At 37.8% G+C, this 12,648-nt stretch overlaps 1 protein-coding gene across 2 annotated transcripts in view; it reads right to left on the bottom strand.

The window, feature by feature from the left end:
• DYNC1I2 (dynein cytoplasmic 1 intermediate chain 2) overlaps positions 1-12,648 on the bottom strand; it is a 28,962-nt gene that overhangs the window by 3,772 nt on the left and 12,542 nt on the right. For both annotated transcript variants that reach the window (XM_084264258.1, XM_084264257.1), the window contains exons 6-12: positions 4,097-4,186; positions 3,673-3,835; positions 3,481-3,580; positions 2,839-2,964; positions 1,733-1,879; positions 1,297-1,410; positions 876-1,009 (exon numbers count right to left, since the gene is read on the bottom strand). In XM_084264258.1, the coding sequence (XP_084120384.1) occupies positions 876-1,009; positions 1,297-1,410; positions 1,733-1,879; positions 2,839-2,964; positions 3,481-3,580; positions 3,673-3,835; positions 4,097-4,186 (874 nt within the window). The remainder of the gene's footprint in view (positions 1-875; positions 1,010-1,296; positions 1,411-1,732; positions 1,880-2,838; positions 2,965-3,480; positions 3,581-3,672; positions 3,836-4,096; positions 4,187-12,648) is intronic.

The raw sequence follows: 12,648 nt of genomic DNA, 5'->3' as shown, positions 1-12,648 counted from the left end.
AAAGGCTTCATCACAACAGGATCACACACCAGCCTGGCATACAGACCTTAACTTTAACATCTCTTCTCTGCTAACCTTTAGTTAGTACCCCAGGGAGAAGAGACTCACTTTGGAGGAACCAGCCCACACATTTAATTACATTGCTCTTCAAGCAATAACTTCAACTCCCATTCATACAAATAACAAAATCCAGTCCTCAGGAATGAGCATGAAGCTCTCACCGACTTAAGGGAAGTTCCATGTACTTTATGGACACCAAGTTCAGACATAAACCAGTAACAATATAACCCTAATAGTCTCCTATCAGGAGCCATGAGAAAGAAGGGGGAGAAGAGATAGGAAGGATGTTACACAAAAGTGATACAATTTTGGGTATTTTGGAACAAAAAACACCTGTGCAGCAAGGGTGATGTGTATTTGAGATGAAACCTGGGCACTCAATTATATTTAAGAAAGCAATTGATAAGATACAGTCAGACAATTTCAAAATAGATTGAACAGCAGGAGAAGAGCAAGCCAATTTAAGATTGTGCGTGATGTTACTGTACAATTATCTACAGAACTGATACAAAGTTTGGGATGTTCTGCTACAATTCAAATGAATAAAGCTGCAGTGACCTACGCTGCCCTCATCAGCACCAGCAGCTCCCAGTCACTGAAGGCAGCACAGTACCAGTTCAGCATTCCAACTTCTGGTTTTAATGAAGCTCTTCCTCAGGAAAACATGCACACTTGACTTCATATACATCTGTTTGGAACTCTTTAAAGACAAAGGACTAAACATGCCCTATAAATCACTATAACAGTGTCAAGCATGCAGGGACTCATCCTTTCACTACGTTAATTTCCTCTGAGTAATTACAGTTTGTGCTCACCTGCCATGGCGGCAGGCAGTGTACACTGAGCCTTCTTCACTGCCAACAACAAAGTTGTTGACATCTCCGACAGGGAAGGACATGCAGGTAACAGCCACGGCCTTGGACTGTTTGTGAACCAGCTCCATGCTATCCTGTGGTGAAAAGAATAGCAACTTACTTTAAAAAACCCCAAAACTGAAATATTAACATCTACAAAGTACTGCAGATTTCTTAATGGTAGGGTTGGGGTTTTTTTGTTTGGTGTACAGAACTGTTATTTCGTGTTACAATCGTATTCACCACTGACACAAGTGCAAGAAAAATATACAAAGGGATCAACAGACAGGATTTATTAGTGCTTTGTAGATTCATTAAGCTTTTACACAATATTAACCTGGAAGAGATACTATATAAATATATATATGTAAAGTTAACTTACCTGTGGTTGGGAAAGCATGTCCAGACTCCAAGAGCATATTTTCCCATCAGTTGAGATACTAATTAGATTATGAGCATTCTGGGTCCCAACAACGTTTACACAGTACACTGGGTGCTAAAAATTGTAAAACGCTATCAGAAAAAGGAATTTCCAAGTAACAACCAATTCTGGTATAATTAACATACATTAAAATATATAACTTCACCATTTAACAAAGCACAGAAGATCAATCACAGTCCGGTACAAAGAATACTCCCCTATAAAACTGATACTTGTTTTGCTAACACCTTGATTTTTATGACTAGCCCAGTTCTTCAGTGATAGCATTGGCAGAATATGGACATAAGCATTATCAATCAAGTGCACTGGACAGAGTTTCCTAGAGGTTAACTACATCTCAACAGGGAACAGTCCTTGAAGATATTTCACCCCCTACCGTGTGAGCAGCAGCTGAAAGTGGAGTTCTCTGCACTGGGGTTCTCTTATTGCTGCGATTATCCCATAGCACTATTTGGCCTGAGTACGTGCCTCCAACCACCAGATTGGGATGAAATTTTGCAAATGTAGCAGACATCACTGCTGACTGAAAGGAAAGAAAATAAATCCCAATAATGAAAGACGCAAAAATCCTACAATGCAACAACGCTAAAGCTAAAGCTAAAGCAAACTGGACCAGATGTCAGGGAAATTTCTTTGCCTAGATTTATTCCATACACTATTTCACTGTCTAACTACTCGAGGATTCACAAGCCCTTTGTGAACTCCCAACAGTCTTTTAATTTGTATTTGTGAAATGAACCTCTCCTCCTCGTTTCTTTCGTAGGTATACATTTGTATTCCTCTTTGCATAGCTCGTTAGCAAGGCAAGGCCCAGCAATCCACAAGATTTTAATCATGTTTTTCATGTGCTGTGATCATTTTTTGAGAGAATGTACAAATCCATTTTGATACAATAAAGTTACTTTTGCAGTCTGGGTTTTGACACGAGTCTGACACCAGCAGATGAAATTTTGATTCAACTTTATAAATTTTCAGAATGATGGCATTTTGAAAATAAAGTGGCTATCCCAGGCTTGGTATAATAGAAGAGATTTGCATGCTTTCTCTTTCAGAAAGTACTAGAAACCCCCCCATCTGCCTTTTTCTTGATTCGTATGTTTCTAGTTTTCATCCTTGCTCCATCTCCTCAGACCACCTTCATTTCATTCAGTGCACTAAGCTCTAGTAGTACACAATCCCACTCAATCCCTCCCCATACAAACCTTCTCTGTGGTTCAACCATAACACAAGATGGGTTTTCTGGTTTGTAAATAAAATAAGAAAATGAGTTCACAAACAAGACTGACTTCGATTGATCCCTGAAATTCTGGAACAGAGTAACGTTTCTAAATTGGCATCTCTAGCTATCAACACCTGTGTGCAGGTACCTATGGGTAAAGGGAATGCCAGCCCAATGAAATCACAAAGTTCACAAACACAAGGAATGCACTTGTCTGAGCTCATCAACACAAAAATCTTGAGCCTCCTGAGATGGAATCATACCTGGCAGTGAAAGACGTATTCTGGGGTAGTTTTCTTGTACTTCATATTCCATACAAGGGCCACCCCATCAGGCTCATGAGGTGCATCCTCATTGTTGTTGTAAGAGGCTACAAGTAATTCTGGGTACTGTAAAAGAAGTGAAAGACTCAAAGTAAGGAAGATGACTAGCTACTGGTCCAGACTATCCTAGAATCTAAGCCCTATTCTGGCAAAGGAACGAACACCAAAAACCAACTTACATATATATAAAAATATATGAAAAATTGTCAGTGAAAACTGTAATTGTTTCAAATTTAGCTTAGAAAACAGCATTAACACACATATTAGTCTTGTTCTGATTTTCACCATAACTTGTTTTAAATATAAACCCCAATAATTTTAAATGACCTTTTATCAGTGAAGATAACAGTTGCTTCTAAAAAGTAGTGCATAAACCAGAAACAAATATGCCAAACACATCATAATACAAACTGTTAACTACTTTTCACACAAGATTAACAGCTCTGCTTATTTTTTGCAAACTGTGGAGCCCCTATGGAGCACATTTAAAAATACAGCCTGTAGTAATAGTACTTACAGAAGAGTCATAGAACCAGAAGGATTTATAAAAGATAACTGCTTGATGCAAGCATTATTTTTTACCTGAGATGACCAGTCCAAACAACTGACAACACGGTGCTTTGACCAACGTTCATCAAAAAACTGCCTATTCAAGGACAGTTTTGCTCCTGCTTGAATCTCCCTATAAAGGCAAGTAGCAGATATTAATCTGAGATCACTCCTTCAATTACAAATATTGCACATTTACAGTAAAGTATTCAACATTCACGTTACCCTTCTTTGTCTTCTAAGTCTCTTCCACTGTAGTCAAAGAAAATGTTGATTTGCTCAGAAAGGGCTCTTTCGACAATCCTCGTGGAGTGGTCAAAGAAACTTAAAAATTCTTCAGAATGCAAAATTTGTTGTTTTTCCTCTTCTGTAAGTTCATGTGGAGCAGCTGAAAAAGGATTACACATACATTGTCTGTACCGCATGCTTTCACCAATTCTTTCCAAGGAAAAACAGAGAATTGTTCATGATGCTAGAAAATTTGTTTCCCAATATCCATAAATTTTAAATAAATTTTTACATTTTATGTTTTGCTAGCTTATTGTTAAAATGTTAACCACATTAATTTCAACTTAACGGAAAGAAAAGAAATAAAACATTTATTGATGCTTTTCTTTACAGAACTCTCAGAACGTCTTCAGAACTGTACCTTCTTCCTCTTCCTCTTTTTTTAGTGTTTTTTCTTCCTCAGGTTCAACTAATGGTTTTGGTGCAACCACATCATCTTCATCTTCCTCATCTAAGGAGAAAGATTACAGTGAGGCCGTCAATGTTTTTAGTGAGGAACAGTAACACTCCATGTGAATCGCAAGTAAGCGGATGTAAAATGGTATCATTTAGCTAAAAATGGTTGTATTTGTAAAGTGTATTCTCCAGGATAGCATTACCTCAAACCAAAAGATGCTGGAGCACTGTCTACACCTGGATTTCAGTTGCACTAAATTATGTAGTTGTGTAAACTGAAATAAGACACATAAGAAATGGTAAAGAATCCAAAGTGGAAACCTCTCTTACAGGCATTTATGATTCCACACATAACCATGTGGTGGATGCATGTTCTGTGTAACATACTGACACATTAATGCTGCAGAATAAAGAAAAATCAAATGTCTAAAATAGTCTACAGAGCAGCTGCTTACTTGTGATCTGAAACCATCAGAGTCTAATGGGACTTCACATGGCATGAAGATGGCTTACATTAGCTTTCAGGTTGCTATTCTGAGAGGCAAATTTTGCTAAAGATAATAGCAGGGAGATTACATTTTTTCTGTCATTCTAAATGCAAGTCTCATTATCTGTATCATGTTTGGCAATGAGAACTTTACAGCAAAATGTGTTTTCCCTAATTGCAATGAATAACATAAAATGTTAATGTTCGGGAATACTGACAAGGTTTACAGCACTTTCTGCATTTCTATATTTTATTCTTTCAATACTGTAAACCAGAAAATAACTTTAAATTACTTTAAATATGCGTTTCCTGGGTTTTCTTCATCCACTTTTTAGAATAAGCTTCTGAAAAGACTATTTTTATTGGTTAAACAGCTATGTCATCTGTCTATAAGGGAATGGCAGCAGGAGGCTGCTGCATGCCTCATCACAAGTAATGAGACAGTATTCAACAGGGACTAGGCTTGTTTGTTGCAGCCATCTCCCTGACCCACGTTCAAAGTTACCTAACAACAAAAAACAAAGTAAAAAGAAAAAAAAAAGCACATGCACGCACACACACACAAAAAGCAAAAGCAAAAAAAGGAAAAAAAAGGGGCCAAAGGAAAAAAAAAAAAAGCAAGCGTGGTCAAGGGATGGGAACCAGCTGCCAAGCCATGGTCTCAGCAGCCCGGCCAGCTGACTAGATAGCAGCAACCAGATGGTACTGCTAGGATTGTCTCTCTGCTATGAGGTGGCAATGGGATGGCACAACATTTTTCTGCCTGACTGCTTCCAATCATGTCTTTCCCCAATGGCAAGCCTGTGCAATTACCAGCACTCCAGGAGGTCTACAGACAAGCCTTTACCCTGCAAACAAAATACAGCTTGTAGGCCATACCAGCTGCCAAACCACACACATAGTGATAGGTTTAAAGAGGTCTGAAAATCTTTCTAACTCCATAGTATAGGCAATAAAAATATAACTGTACCTGCAGGAAAGAAAGCTTTAAATGACACTGTATAATGCACACAATAATACAAACTCCAACTTAATCAAAATGATAATGACGTATGCCAATCCTACATTACTTGAAATTGAGCGATTTTTACGTTCTGACAAGTTTACAGAACTAGGATAAATGGCATGAATGATTTCAATATATGCTCATACTTTTGAACCAAATGGTGAAGGTTAAAATCTTTCCTTTCAAGGGCCTCAATCAGCCACAAAGGAAAACAGTAATCACTGTCTTTTCAGCCAGCCCAACCGCATTTGTCAGCCCTTTCTCCGTCAATGCAGCCAGAGCAATCAACCTGCCAAACATTCAGAATGGAAAAACAATCTGAAAATACAGGGTATAATGCACCTGCCAGTGAAAATGGCCATTTCAAGAAAAGCTAGTGATCTCAGTGACCCTGCTGAGGAGGCGGTGGTGCAAAGGGGAAAGAACGCGTAAAAGAATTCTTAGTGATCTCCACTCTCTTGCACATTGACACTTCCTTACAAAGCATGCCAATTACAGCTTTTGTGCTACTTAAAAAAAATGAAAGCTTTTTTGGGCAAAATAATCACGCAGAGAAACAGAAAGACACTGCTCCTTTTTAGATGGATCCGCATGCACAGCGGACCAGTAAGCTGAAAACTGGGTAACTTGTAGCAGTTCTAAAGAAGGGACGACTTAAATGTCAGATCACTACAGATGTGAACACTGATTAATTAAAAATGTAACATGAGTTAACACACATGATTTGGGGGACAACAAATACAGGACCACATATTCGCATTCAGCCCCTTGGATAACCCCCCTCCCCGCCCCGCGTTTGCCCTGCCAATCAATCTTGCAGATTTAAGTGATGCCTTCAAATTCAGAAATTTGGTTTTGGGTCACCCTGGATACATTATTCTAGCTTTGAAAGTCCCAAATTAGAAATTTCAGCCCAACCCCCCATTAGTCATACTACACTGATTCTAAGTACCATTTTCAGTGACAGGAGTCAAATTCTTGTCAAATGCAGATGGTCAACCCCTTAGTGCTAAGTGACCTTCTAATCTACATATTTTATTCAAAAGATCATATAGTTGATTGCTCCTGCCTTTTAATGTTTGAAACATAAATGGCATATATTATAGAGAGATCTAAATTCCTTCATAGTACTTTCACTGCATACAGCCAGCTGATATTACTGCATTTAAATGCAGGATACAGCACTTACTTTGCGAATATTAAAATATCAGACTTGAAATTGAACATGTCATCTCACTGTGATTTATCTGCAACTACATAAATCTAAAACCTTCTCTCTAAAAAAGAAAAACCACATGGAAACTTTCTCATTCAGGGATCTGGAGAACACAGAAGAAAAAACAAGCAACACAAGATATCCCCCTCACACACAGAGAGAAATTCTCCACCTCACTATCCCAAACCAGGATGCTTTCTTAACTGAAATTAAGATGCTTCCTCACAGAAGTTTACAATTTAAAAAGTCAGAATAAAGCTTTTAGACAAAGAAAGAGATAATAAAGTTGTATTTTAATTACTTATGATAATTTGGTTTAATAACAGGCCAGAGGCTGGCAATTGCAATGAACTGATGTAACAATAAGGTATTACCCAGACAGGACATACTGCTTCTGAAAGCTTCCATATCTAGTAAGTCAGGAATGTCAGATACAGTGGAGTACTGCGGTAATTTCAAGTCAGCTACATAAACTTGGAAACCTTAAGGGCTCTAACTTCCTCCTCCTTATTCATTACTGACTGTACCAACTGGCATGTTATGCTGCTTCAACTGTCAGCATAACAAAACCAATATCACACATTAAGGCTCCTAAGACTTCGAAAAGTCCTAACGCCAAAAAGAGAGGAAATGGGACTCTATGTCACATCAACATTTTCATGAATATTCAGTATAATATGCTAAAGTATTAACTACATGTTACTTCTGACAGGCAAACAGGGGACCTAAGGTTACAAACCGAGCAATAAAGATTGTGTAAAAACAGCAACTACTTTAATAGCAACAAATTTCTTGCCAATGAATGCTAAAAAAACATGTTTAATGAACCACTGAATTTTTACTTTGGAGTTAACATCAAAATTGTGATGTATTTTGGCAAGACAGAAAGAAAAGCAGTGCTGGAAATTAGGCTGCACCTAGCAATAACACTATAGAGTGAAGTTCCAGTTGTCTGAGTAATCTGTTGCTGCAGAGTAGGTTAATCAAAGTTAAATCATCTGTGAAATGGGTGGCTTTTGTTAAACCGAATGTCTTCATATCAAGTTTTCCCATCTATATTTCACTGTACACTTAAGGCATGTACAGGACAATACATGAACATAAGGGGCCGTTATTTCTTTTTAAAATATTAAATTGTGAAAAAGGCTACGTTCACTGTAAGAGCATCCAAGAAGCCAATCCTACACATCAAACTGTTACTACTCTGCTTAAGTCAGAATTAAAAGAACAAACACGCTTAGTATTTTCCTTCTGTGTCTTGGAAGTTTTACCAGGCAGCAATTCCTCAAAGAGTGGTACTGAAGCAATAATCCTGTTTGCAATTAGTTGTGACTGCACATGCACAAGATTGTACAGCACCACTAAGTGACACGTACACCGTTAGCCCAGGGAAAGTCTTAACCGTGACAGCTGAGGAGCATCCTATTCCCCTTCATGCCTACCTTTCTTTGCGTTAACTACTTTAAGGACACATCTTTATCAGTCACTCTAGTGACAAATTTCTTCCCTGTGTGAATCTGAACAGTACAGTAGCAAATCAGAAAGGAAGTGATCTAACAGTAGTAGATCATAATGCAGCAAGACCTACAGGTCTGTGTGGTGGCCAACGTGGAGCCTGCAGAACATTAAGACATACACCAGAGTTCACATCTGAATTGTAACTCCGTTGCTGAAACTGCTTCTGTTGCCTGCTAGAAAGAAACCAGTGTATAAAGGGAACACAATTTCAAATGCATTTTCAGAGAGTAGACCTGAAAATCTACTGGCTGATAAAACATGCCAAATAGAGGCTAAATAACAGCCCTAATAACCAGCTGACCGCATTAACTAAACAAACCCACCACAACACCCGCGTCCTCAACTGGACAGTGAAAGAAGCAGACAGCAGCATTATACACAGCATCCTAGGAAGACAGAAATGGGTTTAGATAGTAGAAAAGGGGATGGAAGAACAGGAATGCTGGGGAATGGAACAGCCTAAATACAGGATGTTCGTGTTATGATGGTGACAAAAGTTATTAAAGCGTAGTAGTGACAGATGCTTAGGCTCATTAATTATGAAATAAGGGAGCACTGAGTATGGCACAACACATAACCAGCCAAAATAAGTTTATTTGGTCCCTTAACAAAAGGGACAGTCATCATTATTGTAACACAGAATCACAAAAGCCCACAAACCAGGAATATACATGCCCAGAGAACAAGAAATAGAAAAAAAAAGGAAAAAAAATAAAAAGGATGTATTTTTGTATTTTCTGTCTTATACATCTTCAAAACACTGAACCACTTCATCTCCTTTCTTTTACAGAGTAAATACAGCTGCTACAGAAACAGTAGAGTTAGAAGACTAAGCCTAATGAAAACGCTGGAGAAAAAAAAAAGAAACAAAAGTGTGAAAAAGATTAAAAATTACAAACATGTCAGTAATTTCATCAAACCAAGGAGTCAAGACCACCACCTGACAGCATTTCTGATTGTGTTCCTCTTCTATATCCTTAGCCACTTGTATACATGGGGCCTTGAGGAAAGAGCAGCTCAAAGAGCAGCTCTGGGTTGCACCATTATATAAAAAGCCCATGAAACAAGCATTGCACATTTACCTTCTAAGTCTACTTTGGATGTGGGTATCTTCCTGTAAGAACTGTGCAGCGTGTTTATTAACGTCAGTTAATGGGGAAATTCAATATTCCCCACTGTTCAGAATACAGTGAATGACATCCTGTGGCAAAATACTTGGTGCTCTAAAGATGACTCAGTCTATAATCACAGAGTCAAACTGATTTCTAGGAAGGATCCTGATGTTATTGTTTTACTATAATATAAAAGGAATCAATCTTCCCACGACAGACAGTTTCTCAAATACTTTGTGGTCGAAACAGAACAACATATAGTAATATCATATACTCTGCAATAATATAACAGAAATTGTGAGAACTGTTAGCATACTAAATACCTGCACCTCCTAAGGAAGCTGTTTAATTTCAGAATTAAGAGCTAGGCACTTTAGAAGAGAAAGATAAGGCTATCTACTTGGATATAACACTTCAAAGGGGCATAGATGAAGAATGTGAAAAAGTCGTAATTCCAGCAGGGATACTCTTTGTCTTACCATAAAGAAGCTATAGTGCCACTAGCACTGAGGTCAAATTCTAGCTCTAGCACCTGGGACTGCACAGAAACTAGTAATTCTCTCATTATAAATGGAAAGAATCACTGGCTCAGAACAACTGCAGCCAAGAAGCCTCATATCCATAAGGTATGTGGGGGGCGTTCCTTCATGTTTGAGTATTGTCTATGATGGTGCAACACATCTGCACTACCCAGAAGCATGACCATATAAACAGTCTACCTCCCTTCTCCAAGTATGGATTTTTCCTGGTTTGGATCTCTCAACTACTGAACACAGTCTTTTCTATCAATTGAAATGAGTAACCTCCACAATTTCAAACCAGAACTGTTCAGGTGAAAAGCATCCATTATTTAATTCAACTGTTTGTTACAGTAAATCCAGAACGGGCATCTTCAAAGGTCAATTTCGATGTTGAGGACATGAAGCCTCCTCTATGTAACTGTAATTTTGTTTGTGTTACCATAAATATTTCCATGACAATTTGGAACTGCTTTAGTTTAAATGTTCTTTTCTCTTACTTCTTACCTGTCCCACCAGACAGATTAGGTAACTCAAAATCTCCCTTGGCACAATTCAACCTTCAGCACAAGTGGACCTAAACCTGGAGAATGACTCCTCAGCATATCTAATAAAACAGCTTCTGTTTTCCTTTGCTCAAAAGCACAGCTCCAACAGCATATTAAAACCTATGAAAATTAACAGTCCATTTTATAGAAAAGCGTGAATACAGGATCTAACCTAGCTGAGATGCAACTTGTTGCTGTACAAGGGAGCTACTGAACATTACTTGTATGTATAAATTTAGTTGCAAGCTCAACTTTCATGTGTACTTTGTAAGATTATCTTTAATTTATATTACTTATTAAACTAAAACTCCACAACTCAGATCATGAGATTAAGAATCAACAAGGTTAATTAAAATTAGATACATTCTATGTAATTGCACCCTGAGAATTCAGTATACTGCTTTTGTCCATTGTTTTCAACATTTCTACATTTCCTTCCCATAATAAAAATCTCTTTTTGGCAATGTGATTTATTTTTTAAACCCATGTCCTGTGTCAAATGTCATCATAAATTGTTAACAGAGAGCCTATTTATTAATGCGTTTGGGCATTCTTAAGACAGACCTTAAAAAGATCCTTGACACTGAAATGATGAAAAAAATCTGTAAGTGACTTCTGTGTGGTAAACATCATAAAATAATGGCTATGGCCCCCAAGAAAACCATATTATTTTTAGGGTGGAATGGATCAGGAGACATCATCTGTATTGAGCGCGCCTTCTGGTAAACACAGAAATACAGACCACCCACCTTTCCAGCTCCACTACAGTTAACCTCAACTACAGCCTATCCACTGAGTGTGAAACCAAGATCATACAATCCCAGGCAATTTCCACTGACAGCAGGCAGAAGTAAAACTCTTCAAGCACATAAGCTATGAACTAATCTTCAGATTCCATGAACCTGACAGAGAGGACAAAAATAAGGCCTGAGAGATTAAAGAAAGGAAAAGGCACGGGAGAAATGAAAGCAGGAAAACCTGAAACACCTATCTGGGCAGGCATACAGATAAAACAAGGAATGGAAGAGAGATGTGGTTAGAGAAAAAGCATATCCTCTGTTATTCTGGCTCAGAGAATAATGAAATTTCAGAGATCTGTTTGCTGTTCTGAAGACACACTAATCCCTTATACTGAATACCCAGAGATAAGAAGGCCAGACAGAAACTTCTCAACACAAAGCACTGTTGCAATTTCTTCCTTTCTTCCCCCCCTCCCTACTTTCCACCTCACTTAAACTCATTGACAGTGTCATTTGCATCTAGTTATGCTTGTCTGGAGTGTATCTTGAAGTCACTTTGTCAGGAGCAATGTAGACTGGAGCAAGAACAATACTTCTGCATCATTTGTATTAAGCATTACACACTATACAATCTGTATTACACTTTCAGGTAAATTATGCAGTTTCTGTAAACACCAGTGTAAGACTTCAGTTGAGTATTCTCTTCAGGTTTATCCCCTTGCACAAACACCCAAAACTTCATATACCAAAGAGCAGAATACACAGAATCACAAATGTAGAATCGGGTCCTAAAATTGTTAGCAAAGACACATACTCAAAGTATAAATTATGAGACTTTTGTTGTGGAACTACGTGCAAACTAGGTCAATATTAGTATTTTCACTTGCATCCAAACAAGTCTTTCAACACTGCAAAGCAATTTTGTTAACCAGTATCTATGTTTTCTTCAAAAAGTTTTTTTACTGAAAAGAAACCAAGTATGGCAGAAAGAATCCTACATTCCATTACTGAGAACAGCCATTGCATGGGTTAATAAAGAAATTAGTTTCCTCCTTTAAAACTCGATGTATAAGCTCCAGGTATAAAGAAAAAACCCAAATTCTTAAAAAGTTGGGAGGGTTAACTGTTAACTTTCTTATAAGGACACACAGCCTTCAAGTAAATTGCAAGGGTATTCTTAAGTATCATAAACGCAAGATAATCCCACTTTTACTTATCAGTTGTCAACTAATTAAGCAACTATGTGTCTAACCTGAACATATGTTAGGAGTGAGAAAATACAATGCATTAGTAATAAGGGTAATGTTAAACAAAATGCAGAATGCCAGTAAAACTCCTAAACAAGTCATATATGAATTACTAACAGAATTGA

This window comes from Gallinula chloropus (assembly GCF_964237585.1).
Source record: "Gallinula chloropus genome assembly, chromosome: 5".
In the NCBI taxonomy this organism is placed as follows: domain Eukaryota; kingdom Metazoa; phylum Chordata; class Aves; order Gruiformes; family Rallidae; genus Gallinula; species Gallinula chloropus.
This window is presented reverse-complemented; position numbering and strand designations above follow the sequence as displayed.